Here is a 13,709-nt window from a genome sequence, read left to right as displayed (position 1 = left end):
TGCCTTGGCTAGCTTTAAAAAACAGAAGGGTGCTTCCCTGGTGGCTCAGACAGTAAGCGTCTGCCTGCAATGCAGGAGACCCAGGTTAGATTCCTGGGTCAGGTAGATCCCCTGGAAAAGGAAATGGCAACCCATTCCAGTATTCTTGCCTGGAAAATCCCATGGACAGAGGAGCCTGGCAGGCTACAGTCCATGGGGTCACAAAGATTGGACACGACTGAGCAGCTTCACTTTCACTTTAAACAACAGAAACTCCCAGTTTCTCACAGTTCTGGAAGCTATTAGTTCAAAATGTTAACAAGATCATGCTTTCCCTGAAGGGTCCAGGAGAGAATCTGTTCCATGTCTTTCTCTTAGCTTCTGGTGTTGCTGACAATTGCTGGTGTTCCCTGGCTTATACATGCAACACTCCAATCTCTTTCTGTCATACTACATTCTCCTTGTGAGTCTCTCTTCTCCTCTTCTTTTAAGGACACCAGTCATATTGGATTTTGAGCTCACCCTACTCCAGTAAGACATCATCTTAATTTCATTGCACCTGCAAGGATCCTATTTTAAATGAGGTCACATTTACAGGTATTGGAGGTCAGGATTCAACATAACTTTTGGGGGGCCACAAGTCAATCCATAACATATCTTAAGATATTGATCAATACTTTTATGAGATACTATTATCCATATATTGAACAAGAAAACTAAAGCTCAAGGTTAAGAAAACCTGCCCAAGGTCACACAATCAGTGAGTGGTACAGCAAGAGGTTAAACCAGGTTAGTTGACTTCAGAATCTAATTATCTAACCACCATGCTATGCTATCTTTACATACATTAAACATAAGTCAAATCAGCTAAAAGACTTAACAACAATCATAACAAAACATTAGTTCCCTATTTATGCACTCCTCTTCAACACACAAATACACACAATCACAATTATTCCACTACACAGGAACAACCACTTTCAGCATTTTTCCTGGTATTCATATCCATATTTTGGAAATCCTCTGGTGGTCCAAGGGTTAGGAATCCACCCTCTCACTGTCAAGGGCCTGGGTTCAATCCCTGGCTGGGCAACTAAGATTCCAATAAACCATGCAGCATGGCCAAAAAGCAAACAAACACACATCCATATTTCAAGTAACAGGTACATTCTGCTATTCTAAATTTAGCAGTTTCAAATAACTATTAAATCTGTTAGTGATAAATGTGGATTTTTAGCTCAGTACATTCTCTTTTCCTCCCTCTATCATTCCAATATATGTATATATCAATGCTTAATTACATCTATATTAAGAGTTTGTTGTTATTATTATTTAAATATTACTCACTGCTGAGGAATGTAGTATGTTATAAATGTTTCCTTTCTTGTACTTTTTTCCATACAGTTCATAATTAAACCACTTTTTCACTTATGCATTTTCTCTACTTACCTCTCCCTCCTCCCTTCTGCATGTGGTTAGCACGTCATCAGGTCATCTATATTTTTGGGGTTTTTCTTGCAAGTTCTCATCATGGAACCCTACAACCTCCTGCTCCAATATGGATTGCTCTGCTCTGGTCCTGTTGCACAGACAGGCCTGGAAATTCTCTTCACCGGCATTCTGGAACTTATTCTACTCTTAGGTTGGAAATCCCATTTCCTAGATCCTCTATTTCACTCTTTTTGTTTATGATCTTGTTTTAGAGCATTTCTACCAATAGCTCCATGAATTAGAATATTTTAGGTCATGTACATCTGAAAACAGATACTTCAACTTCACATTTGATTGACTGGTGGTTATATACAGAATTCTAGGCTTGAACTCATTTAGATTTTTAAAGGCTTTACTTAAAAATCCTCTGGCTTCCAGTCTTCCTGCTGAGAAGTCAGATGCCACTCTGATGCCTGAAACATTATATATACTCTGTTCTTCCATAAAAAGTTTTTAGTCTTCTCCTTTTCAGGTGCCTTGCTATGGGTCTTCTTTCATTCATAGAACTGGGTACTGGGTAGGTCTTTTCATAATGAAGATTCCTGTCTTTCAGTTCTTGAATTTTTTTAACTCCTTGGCTTCTGTATTCTCTTTCTGGAACTCCTACTGGCCAGGTGTCAGCCCATCTGGACTGACCATCTAATTAAACAAATCTTTTCCCATTTATTTTTCATCTCATTGGCTTTTTGCTTTTACACTGTCTTCTGATAGAGATTTCCTGGGCTTTCTACTGATTTTTTTTTGTACACCATATTTTTTATTTCCCTAACTCTCTACCCATTTTTTTTGCACATCATATTTTTGATTCCTAAAAGCTCTTTTTCACTTTCTAATGTCTTGTTTTGTTATTCTAATGAAATTCTGTTCCTGTTTCATGAGTAATATCTTCTCTCTGAGAATATTAATGTTTCCTTTAAGTCTTCTATTGGGAAGATACAGTTAACAAAATGTTAACCTCTTTGTCCACGTGAAGATTACTTTGTATTTACCTTCTCTCAGCACTGTTGCCCTGAAAATGTACTGGATTATGAAAAAAAAATTGTGGAGAGGAAAGCCAGCTACATAACCAGCAATATAATTTACTGGAAAAAAAAAATGACACTTGACTGTTACATTTCATCTGAAATGAAGGACTGTAAGTGGACTAAAGAACCTATTGGAAAACACAGGCCTTAGCTACCTGGTGTGCCTCTTGAGAGGACTTGGAAACTGTGCTCATGTGCATTACAAGAAACAATGGGAACATTGCGCGTGAGATTTTCCTATGCTGTACCTACATAACCTTGTTACTTCCATGTGCAAGCATTCCTTGTAGGGGCTAGGAAGTAGCAGCTGGTAGCTCTAAGGACTTCCAATGAAGATCTACATGATATATTGACATGCCATGTTTTCTGTTCTGTATCTCTCTACAAATCTAATTGAGCCTTATACCAGGTTTTGGCCTATTGTATCCTGCAAGTGTAGACGTAAATTCAAACCTGAAGTAACTATATTGGTGGTCATAATAATTACTCATTTCCTAAATTGGCTATTTCTTCTTCCTTATTTTTCTCTGCAGGGTCTGTTTTAGTTTTGAGCTGTGCTTTTCAAATTGTAAAATTTCAAATATCTGGAGAGCCTAGGCTGGTCAGTCATATTTCGGATTGAGGCAATGAACAATTGACTGGAATCTCTGTCTGTGAGGCCTGGGCAGAGTATGATGGGCTTTAGTCTGAAAAATTTATTTATAGACAGCCAGCTTTCACTTTCTTTCTTTTGGTCAACCTTCACTTAATTCTTCTGTTTTCAATACAATGCTTCATTCCTATTCAGCTCTACATTTGAGGTCTCTGAGTTCATGGCCTTTCTGCAATGATTATATATACCTCTGGTCTCCTGTTGGGGAGGAGGAGTCACCAGAAAATGAAGGATGGGACAAGCCTGGGGATCTAAACCCTTTTATACAATCTCTATGTCTCCTCAATGCCTTCTATCACATGTGGTATCTCCAATTCCTCATTCTTTGCAAAGTTCCAGGGAGAAAATCATCTGGTTTCTTGTATCAGTCAGAGTCCAGTCAAGAAATAGAAACCATATCAGAAGTGTGAACAGGGAAAAACAGAATTAACAAGTGCAGAAAGCAACTATGGCTTCTAGGCTGAAGGAGAGTGAACAAAGGAAGGAATAACTCAGGAAAGGTCCCCCACGTCCTCAAGACTGAGATTCAGACTTTTAAGGAGAGGGTGTGCCTACCCCAGGAACATGCAGACCAGAGGTGAAGAACAATCTTGCCAGTGAGTACAGGCTGGAGCTGGTTGACTAAGGGCTGCTAAGTTGAATACTACTGGGTCTTCTGTTTGCTGATCTGCTGGCTTCTGTACATGGAAAGTCCCTTTATCCTACTATGGTCTTGCAATGTCTCTCCAGAATCCGCTACTGACAAAGCCTAATGTCAAGCTAGTTGGCAAAAAGGAAATGTTTACAAGGTCCAGCTCCAGTATAATAAAACAGGATTTAAAAACAAAAAAAAGGTAGGTTTGCAAACCACAAATGGTCAGAATGGTCATCATCAAAAAGTCTATAAATAATAAATGCTGGAGAGGGTGTGGAGAAAAGGGAACTCTGCTACACTGTTGGTAGGAATGTAATTTGGTGCAGCCACTATGGAAAACAGTATGGAAGTTCCTTAAAAAACTAAAAATAGACTCATGATATGATCTAGCAATCCCACTCCTGTGCATATATCAAGAAAAGACAAAAACTCTAAATCAAATCATAGCAGCACAATTTATAACAGCCAAGACATGGAAGCAACCTAAGTGTGCATCAACAGATGAATGTATAAAGAAGATGTGGTATATAGATGCACAAAGGAATATTACTTGGCCATGAAAAAGAACAAAATATTGCCATTTACAGCAACATGGATGGATCTAGAGATTATCATACTAAGTGAAATAAGTCAGACAAATACTATATCACTTATATGTAGAATCTCAAAAAATAAAACAAATGAACTTCCTTACAAAACAGAAATAGACTCACAGACATGGAAAACAAACTTACAGTTACAAAAGGGAGAAAGAGAGAGGTAGGGATAAATTAGGAGTATGAGATTAACATATATGCACTACTATATATAAAATAGATAATTAACAGGATTTACTATATAGTACTGGGAACTATATTCAATATCTTGTAATAACCTATAATGGAAAAGAACCTGAAAAACAGTATGTGTGTGTATCTGTGTGTATCTGTGTGTATGTAACTAAATCACTTTGCTGTACACCTAAAACTAATACAATATTGTAAAGCAACCATAGTTCAATTTTTTTAAAAGGTAGATTTGGAGCTGAAAGGTAATAAATTGATTACCATCACACTTCTCATCCATACCTCCCACCTTTCAGAAGCAATAAGGCTTGATCTTCTTTTCACGTCTGAGTCATTCCTCATTCTCCCATCAGTTCTCTATGTTAATACTTTAAAATTTAGTTGTTTCTTAGTTTCACCAAAGACAATATTTACATTTCTGCGCTCCTTACTATTTTGGGGTAATTAACAAAAGAAAGACTGGTGGTAATTTCTTAACTTCTTTGTAAGGAAATCTCTCCACTTTACTACAATTATTCTATTTTAAAACTAATTTCCTTACCACAATGTGACAATCTGCAGAGCAAAGATAGTCTTTAACTCATCTTATGTTCTTTTATCTCCCTCAGTGTCTTCCATATTAGGAGCTTAAAGAAAGGTTGGTTGAAATAAATGAATGTATATTCCTTAAAATTTTTAAATAAAATTCACAATTTGTTTCAATCAGTTTTATAGCTACACATCAGGCACTGAAATCCCAGTAAGAGGTCTTATGAGTCTATGCTGTTTATTAAAATAAGAATTAAGCAAAAGCATTTATAGGTCAATGAAAACTCACCTTTAATCCTACTAGCAAAGCAACTCACTCTCTACAGAACATATTTACAATAAAAAAGAAAATTTTCACTTTATTCATTTATTTAGTGAGCAGATTGTCCTACTACTTTAAATATATGTTGAACTAAAATATTTTTCCAATGGTTACCCTCTAAAATATATTAATTTATTTTGAACTACCTATACTTACCAATTCAGGGATGTCTTTTACTTTGAGAGGAACTTGGATTAAACCCAAATGAGTCCTGAAACTAAGAGAATCACCATTTTCATAATTTGGGTTGCGAAGATTAATTAATACCTTTAAAAACAAATCCAACGAAATTGGTTAGTTTCTTTATACAAAATTCACACTTATAAAATTGGCAGTGATATTCTTGGTATATCACAAAATTAAAAATTATTTGGGTTATGCTTATACTTTAATCACATTCTGAACACTATAAAATTGAGTTAAAATGTTGAAATACCATAAACATGTTTTCAATTTAATATTCCAACAGATGACCTATCAAATACTAAAAAGTTAAAATTTCAGTTATAAAGAAAAACTTTTTGATGTTACGAAAAAATTAAAATTGTTTGAATATAATATTTTACAAGGAAAAATGACAGAAAAATTTAAACTGCTTGATTTCAGTATTTGCCAGGGAAAAACTTCAGAACCAACTCTAACGCTTTTAAAAATAGATGCTGAAAAGTTTCTAGAAAGACAGTGGAATAACATCATATGGTATTGCTTCTAAATCAAATCCAAAGGTAAAAAAAAACTTTTTCAGAAGCCAAACTAACAAGAAATACTTTTCAAAATTAAAAATCTTGGATATTTGCGTATCCTTTAATCTATGAATCTCACTCCTGTGAGTATGATTATGGAAATAATTAAAACTGCTTGCAGAGATAGTGCAAAAAAAAAGGTAAAGGAAGTGTTGTTTATAACAGAAAAATATTATGCATTTAATATTTTAAGACATTCAATACTAGACATTTAAGATGTTTAAGACTACTTAAACATTACGGTAGAGGAAATTACCTATATAAATTATGTTTTATGTATATAAAATATAGTTTAATATGCCACGATTAATAAATAACACAATGTTTATTAAATTAAAAATTACAGTAGTGTTTATTGCTGTATGATGATATTATAAGTAATTTTTGTTTTAAATTTTCTTCTTATATGTGTTTTCTTATTTTTCTAACAACATGTATTTTAGGGAGAAAATAATAATAATTTCCAAAAATATTTTTAAACTGCAACTCTGAAGGGAAAGAAACCAAGAATTCAGTGAAGATTATAATGACAGAAACACCAGCATATCTGAAGTAGGCATTAATAACCTGATAACTAATGGCTGACAAAATTAAATATATCACAAGTGCAAAAGAGTTGCCTAAAATTTCAAACACTAAATCAAAGCTAAAAATATCAAAGGAATTTATTTTTAAAAAATGTTTTAGCAAAGAACCAACAGTGTTAAATATAGACTAATATAGCATAATACAATTTTAGTCTAATTATGCAAATAAGGGATCACAGTGCATGGAAAACTTAAAAACGTAGAATTGAAAAGAAAAACTATGAATACATGGGCAATAGAAAAGAAAAAAATATTAGAAAAGCAGAAACGATAAGGAAGTGATTATAGAAAACTTTTCTTGAGCTAAAGAAGAATCTCAGTATGACTAATAAAAGAATCAATTTAGCAATAGTCCTTAAGTAAACAGAGTGCTATGATTATTAAGAAGAAAACATAAAGTTAATTATATAAGAATTATATGAAATTTAAGTGCTAGGAAAGGGATGAGTTTGAGAGAAACCTTTAATAATCTAAGAGAAATAACACTAGCAGTATAAAGGCAGTTTCAAACCAAAGTAACTTCTCTTTTAAGTTAAAAGGAGACTGTTTATAATTCTAAAAGGCTTGAAATGATTTCTAACAATGCTGGCAAACTTGTATCTGAGAAAACAGGTTCAGAAAAAAAAAATGCAAAAGATTAAATCATTCATTTACTCATTCACTCAACACTTATTTACTGAGCAACTATGTGGTAAGCACTGTTACACCTGTTTGAGAGAGAGTAGTTTAGGACAGGATCAACTTGCAGCTGGTTTGTGGTAGCTCCTATGTTAGCTTCAGGGACATCTAGCAGTGACCCTTGGCCAAAATGGGATGAAATGCACTAACTAGTCATTTATAATGTGCTACTTAATGTCCCCTGGAGGCATTCCATATCAATTTATTTACTGTTTATTGAAAATGTATAGATTGATAGTTTGTACCTGAATTACCAGTAGGGTATAAAAGACTCATTAGAAAGCTTGTGCTGTAACTTGTATCTTGCACGTACCTTGGTGATTCATAACCCAAAGGCAGTGCATCCTGTGTAACTGAGAAAGGGCTGCAAAGTGCATCCTGTGTTACTGAGAAAGGAGCTGGGACTGGAAATTTCTATTTCTTTGTATTTGCATGTGCTTTCTTTCTCTTGCTGAAAGAAAGCTTTATGTGGGTGTATCCTTGTGGCTGAAATCTTGTATGTCTTCTCAGTTATCTGATTTGGCTCTGTGTGACTGTTGCAGCGGGGAACAAAGCTTCCATGTTACAGAATAAAGGCGGCAATAGGCAAAATAGAAAATCAGTATGTTATATGATGCTAAAGGTTATGGAGAAAAACAAAGCAGAAAAGGGTTATAAGGAGTTCCAAGAGGTGAGCCAGGGAAGGATTTGGTGAGAAGGTAACATTTTTTTGTGTGTGTATATGTTTAAATTTTTCCCATGAATGTTCTTTTTTAAACTGAAATACAGTTGACATACAATATTGTGTGAGTTTCAGACTGTACTAAAAGTGATTTGACATTTGCATACACTATAAAATTATCACCACAATAAGTCTGTATCTCTCCAAAGTTATTACAATACTATTGACCATATTGTTTATGCTGAGAATATGACATTTAAGCAAAGACATAAGGGAATGTGAGGGAATGGACACACAAGTATCTCGGGGAAAAGCAATGCAGGCAGAGAAAACAAGGAGCAAAGACCCTCAAATGGGAGAAAGCCAGGAGAAAGTAAGCAAGCTAAAGCAGCTGGAGTAGAAAAATCAGGAGGAAAAGTAATGGGAGATGAACTCAGAGAGGTGATGGGTATCAGATCAAATAGGGTGTTTTAGGCCACTGTCATGACTTTGGGTTTTAAGTAGAATGAGATAAGAAGCCACTGGATACCAGAAGAGTGGCTTCTTCAGAATAGTATTTACAAGGCTTCCTCTAGAAACTCTGCTAAAAATAAATTCTAGGTGGGGAAGTGTAGAAGCAGTAAGAGCAATTAAGAGGCCTCTGAAATAGTCCAGACAAGAGATGGCAGCTTGGATCAGCAACTTAGGAATGGCAGTGATGAGAAGTGAATGGATTCTGGACATACTTCAAAGGTAAAGCTGAAAGGATTTCCTGGTGGATTACATATAAGGTACAAGAGAAAAAAATGGAATTAAAGATGAGTGAATTAAAATAATGAGTGAGTTCTAACTGCCTACTAAAGAGTTCCTCTTCAATGTCAATACCCTCTCAAACTTAATTAAGTGCATCATCTTCACTAATGGACCTGTGTCTCTTTCTGTATTCTGTATCTTAAGTTAACTCTGCCTAGTTATCCAACCTAGACACTTAAAGGTCATCTTTATCTTTTCTTTTTCTCATACTCCCTAGATCTAATAAATTCCCAAATCTTTTTAAAAATCTGTTAAATTCTCATCTTGTTAAATTCAAGTCTGTTGATGTCTTTCCATTTTGAATGCTGTTCTCTTAGTTCAAACCTTTATCATGCCTTGTCTGAACTGCTACAACAGGGAGAAAAAGAAAAAAGAAAAAGATTCACTGAGCACCTATTGTGCTAGCCAGCAGGCTACATGATTTATAGTCGCTAATTTTTAATCAAATCTTCTTGATTTACTTCCCTCTAATCTTTCCACACTACCATGTATTTTCCCAGAGCAATTTCCAAACACAAATCTGATAAGGTTATTCCATTGCTTTCATGGCTCTGGGGCTTCTTATATGGTGATTCTTCTGCCTGGAGATGTTTTTTAATATCATCATTTCTTTTGCATTTTTACCTCATTAATATACATATATTTAACCAACAGAACCTACCTCAAGAAAATCCTTAGGTGCATAAACAGGTCTGAAAAGGCTTAAATCTAGAATTAATAAGACAGATTAAAGTAGAATTTCGGTTACAATATACAAATCCTTAATAATAATAAATTATAACGGTTCTTTCATATTGTTATGCAGCTAGGTTAATTCAAACATTTGCAGAATATCAATTATTTGTCATACACTGTGTTAAGCACTGTACTAACAAAAACAGAAAGTCCCTTCCCTTGATAGTCTAGATAGCATATTCTAGAAGAAATTGAAGAGTCCTCTCTTCCATAAATTTGTAATGGAGCATTTGTAATTGAATTGGAAAACAATGTCAATATCATATGAAAGTTCTACATGAGAATTCTCAAAGTACTTAGAACACAAACAATAAATTCTCAGTGAATCTGTAGTTGTACTGAACTGCTCTCCCTTTTGAACTTTCTATAATACACTGCTTCCTTTGTGCATGCATGCTTAAATGCGACTCCCCACTCAGGGATCGAACCTGCATCTCCTACATTGCAGGAGAACTCTTTACCACTGAACCACTGCGGAAGCCTCAGGTTATATTGAACTATTCTTCCTTCTGAATTTCTATAACACACTGCTTCCTTTATGATGGCTCAAAATTTTTTGCAACCTCCCCAGGCCCCAGCTATTTTTTAAGAAGGAGTGGTGAAGAATTATGTACATGTCTACCTAAACAATTATTTTACATATATCAATAATTAATTTATACATATATTTATCACTCATTAAATGTTTTTTAAAATTGATAGACTCAATTTTAAACATTAAAATGAACCAAAATAAATTCTTAAAAACATTTTAAAGGTCTTAAAACTTTTCAAAATGTAACACATTTTAACATCTCAATGTAATTAAAGCTTGAGATTTATCTTAATTATGAGCCTAAGAAATCCACTGAATGATTCTAATTTATCCTTTCATAAAAATGTTTTCAAATGCTGATTAAAAAAATAACTGATTTAAATATTCTCAAAATAACGGAGCACAGTGACTAAAGCTGGGAATTTTTAAACTGCAAAGTAGAAGTTTAAGCAAAAAAAAAAAAAGATGATAATAAATCAGTGAGAAGGGAAGTTGCTATCTTTCCAAAAAGAACTTGTTAATAATGTTATTTTGGATCCACAATTAAAAGAACAATTTTTTTCCCACTACCACATTTTGAAAATATTTTTTTCATATGTACCTGGTTCATCGGTTCCCATTTCATTCCATTTATTGAGAAGTTCTTTCTGTTCTCCAACTGGCCTCTAAAAAAGGTAATTTTAAAATTGGTTTCGTTTTGTGAAGTTAAGCAATGCAGCTGAAAAATAAGAATCAATACCTTATCTAAAAGCTTATATAAGCTACCATAACACAAGAAAAAATAATTTCATTACATATGATTAGCTTTTCTGGGAATTACATTTAATGTTATTTAACTATTACATTGTATGCAGTCTTAATGGCTCGGTTAGAATATGGTACTAATGAGTCTAAAATAGAAGGCAAATGATATGTGCTGGCTAGTAAAATTTCACAAAGAAAGACTGCTCCTCAGCCACATACTACATCTCTCACCCCATCCAGCAATCTCAGAAATGCATCACAAGGGGGCTGGCCAAAAGAGTGTGACTGTGAGTCAGTAGCATCATCTTCCTATATGAAAGACAGTATATTACACAATACTACATATTTAGACAGTTTTTCATATAAATTTATCCTCTTTTACACCATCCTTCTGGTGCCTTCAGTGACTTGTGCTTGGATATTATCCAATGTACATTCACTATATCTTGTCCAACAGCAGGGAATAAATAGGTGTAGGGAGGATGAAGTGAAGAGAAACTTGTTCACTCCTACTCTTGAACAGCTATAAAAGACCCAGAACATTCCTCACGTGGCTTTTCTCTCCTTTTCATCTCTCCCCTATCAAAGCCCAGAACTACAGATAAATGTTGAGTATTAGATCTAAATAGTTCTAGAGAGATGATAAATCATTCGGGTAAGGAGACTAAAGGTAATTAAAATCTTTAAAGTGCATTTATAACCTTTACAGACAAATCTCCAAATAATCTGTACTGTACAGCCTATATTTATTCTTGATACAGGTTTTTTTTTTTTTTTTTTTTTTTTACAAAAAGCATTATAGCATATGCAGTAGAAAACTATATAAAATACATCCACATAATTTACCTTTTATAGACTTTGGTTTCAAAAAGCTGTATACCAGTAACAAAAAAAAAAGATAAATCTGCCTAACAGTTATAATTTCATGATGCTTGCTAGTACATGATTCACAATAAAATACTTAAGTGTTAAAAGTACCTTTCGTGCCAACGGAATACTCAGTTCAGTGCACATACTATTTAAACTCTTCAAAATTCTTTTTTCCCAACTTCCCTGAAACATAAGGAACAGTCTATTATTATTTTTGGTTAACAGTGCCAAAAGTGATTTTTAAAAAATTAAAGACATTATGAGTTATATAGAAATGGTGAAGTTGCTTGAGATTGGTTATCTTATTCACTAGATTACTCAACAAATATTGATTACTGCCTACTATGTGCCAGATACTATCCTTAGTGCTGTGAATAACAAAATGTCTCCATCCTCATGGAACTGACTTTCTAGTGGAGGATTGGAATGAAGATAGATTAAAAAAATAAATCAACAAGTCAGATGTGGAAATAGCAGATTTTAAAAAAAAGGTAAGTTATATTTAAGTACTTTATAAATCTTTCATACTTGAGACTCCCATTAATGACCTAGTAAAATAAAATTTTATAGAAATTATTATATTGTAATTTTCCAAACATCTTTCACCCTAAATACTTCACTATGAATTTTTTAAGAATAAGAACCTAGCTGTGGTACATATACACAACGGAGTATTACTCAGCTATTAAAAAGAATACATTTGAATCAGTTCTAATGAGGTGGATGAAACTGGAGCCTATTATACAGAGTGAAGTAAGCCAGAAGGAAAAACACCAATACAGTATACTAACGCATATATATGGAATTTAGAAAGATGGTAACAATAACCCTGTATTCGAGACAGCAAAAGAGACACATGTATAGAACAGTCTTTTGGACTCTGTGGGAGAGGGAGAGAGTGGGATGATTTGGGAGAATGGCATTGAAATATGTATAATATCATATATGAAACGAGTCGCCAGTCCAGGGTCCATGCATGATACCGGATGCTTGGGGCTGGTGCACTGGGATGACCCAGAGTGAGGGTATGGGGAGGGAGGAGGGAGGAGGGTTCAGGATGGGGAACACATGTATACCTGTGGCAGATTCATTTTGATATATGGCAAAACCAATACAATATTGTAAAGTTAAATAAAATTAAATTAAAAAAAATAAAGTAGGATAATGAAATAGCAAGGAATTTATAGCATCAAGTAATGTAATAAAATGACTGTCCAGGTTTCACTTTATGTTTTCATAATATGTTCCTAATATATATGCTTCTCTTAAGTAAGATCTGTTAAATGTCTGTCTCGGTTTTCTCACTATGGAGTCCAACTTTGCATTGTTGCCGTTTTTCTCTGCCAATTTCATGCTCTACATCTGGTAGGTATTACTTGTCTTACAAAAGGAGATGGTTTAAGCTCCTTATAAAAGAGAATAGCCTTCTGGTGTGGATTCAAGCTTAAAATATCTCCTTTCCCCATTCTAGACACATAGTTGTCACAGCACTTCTAAGATTAAAACCTTAGTCTTCACCTTCATTGCATTTAACTCAGTGGTTATTATAGTTCCATATTACAAAGGTTAGAAGTGTCTGGAATGTATTTATAATATATATGTGTGTATTTATTTATTTATGAAATAAAGTAAGTATGAAATAATTTTCTCTGCCAAGCTATATGAAACCATTAAAATTCACAACAGTATACAATATATGTGGGATAAAAATATTTTCAAATTAATAACCCTCATAAAAGCTTAATATATCATATATACATATATAAGCTTAACATATCATATATATATGATGTAATTTCAAAGTTATTAGGAATTAGGTTTCATTGACTTCACACAGTTATAATACATGGCATATTTTAGAGGAAGGAGTCTGTTACATTAGGAAATGGGACCTGGGAGATCAAAGGTCTGAGACAATAAACAATTTCTATTTCAGGGGTGAGGTTTA

At 33.9% G+C, this 13,709-nt stretch overlaps 1 protein-coding gene across 2 annotated transcripts in view; it reads right to left on the bottom strand.

Annotated features, from left to right (window-relative positions):
* Window positions 1-13,709, bottom strand: part of TBC1D19 (TBC1 domain family, member 19) — a 152,747-nt gene that overhangs the window by 85,122 nt on the left and 53,916 nt on the right. For both annotated transcript variants that reach the window (XM_010839936.1, XM_010839935.1), the window contains exons 5-8: window positions 11,870-11,944; window positions 10,749-10,812; window positions 9,539-9,585; window positions 5,573-5,683 (exon numbers count right to left, since the gene is read on the bottom strand). In XM_010839936.1, the coding sequence (XP_010838238.1) occupies window positions 5,573-5,683; window positions 9,539-9,585; window positions 10,749-10,812; window positions 11,870-11,944 (297 nt within the window). The remainder of the gene's footprint in view (window positions 1-5,572; window positions 5,684-9,538; window positions 9,586-10,748; window positions 10,813-11,869; window positions 11,945-13,709) is intronic.

Source organism: Bison bison, unplaced genomic scaffold (assembly GCF_000754665.1).
Source record: "Bison bison bison isolate TAMUID 2011002044 unplaced genomic scaffold, Bison_UMD1.0 scf7180017864136, whole genome shotgun sequence".
In the NCBI taxonomy this organism is placed as follows: Eukaryota; Metazoa; Chordata; class Mammalia; order Artiodactyla; family Bovidae; genus Bison; species Bison bison.
This window is presented reverse-complemented; position numbering and strand designations above follow the sequence as displayed.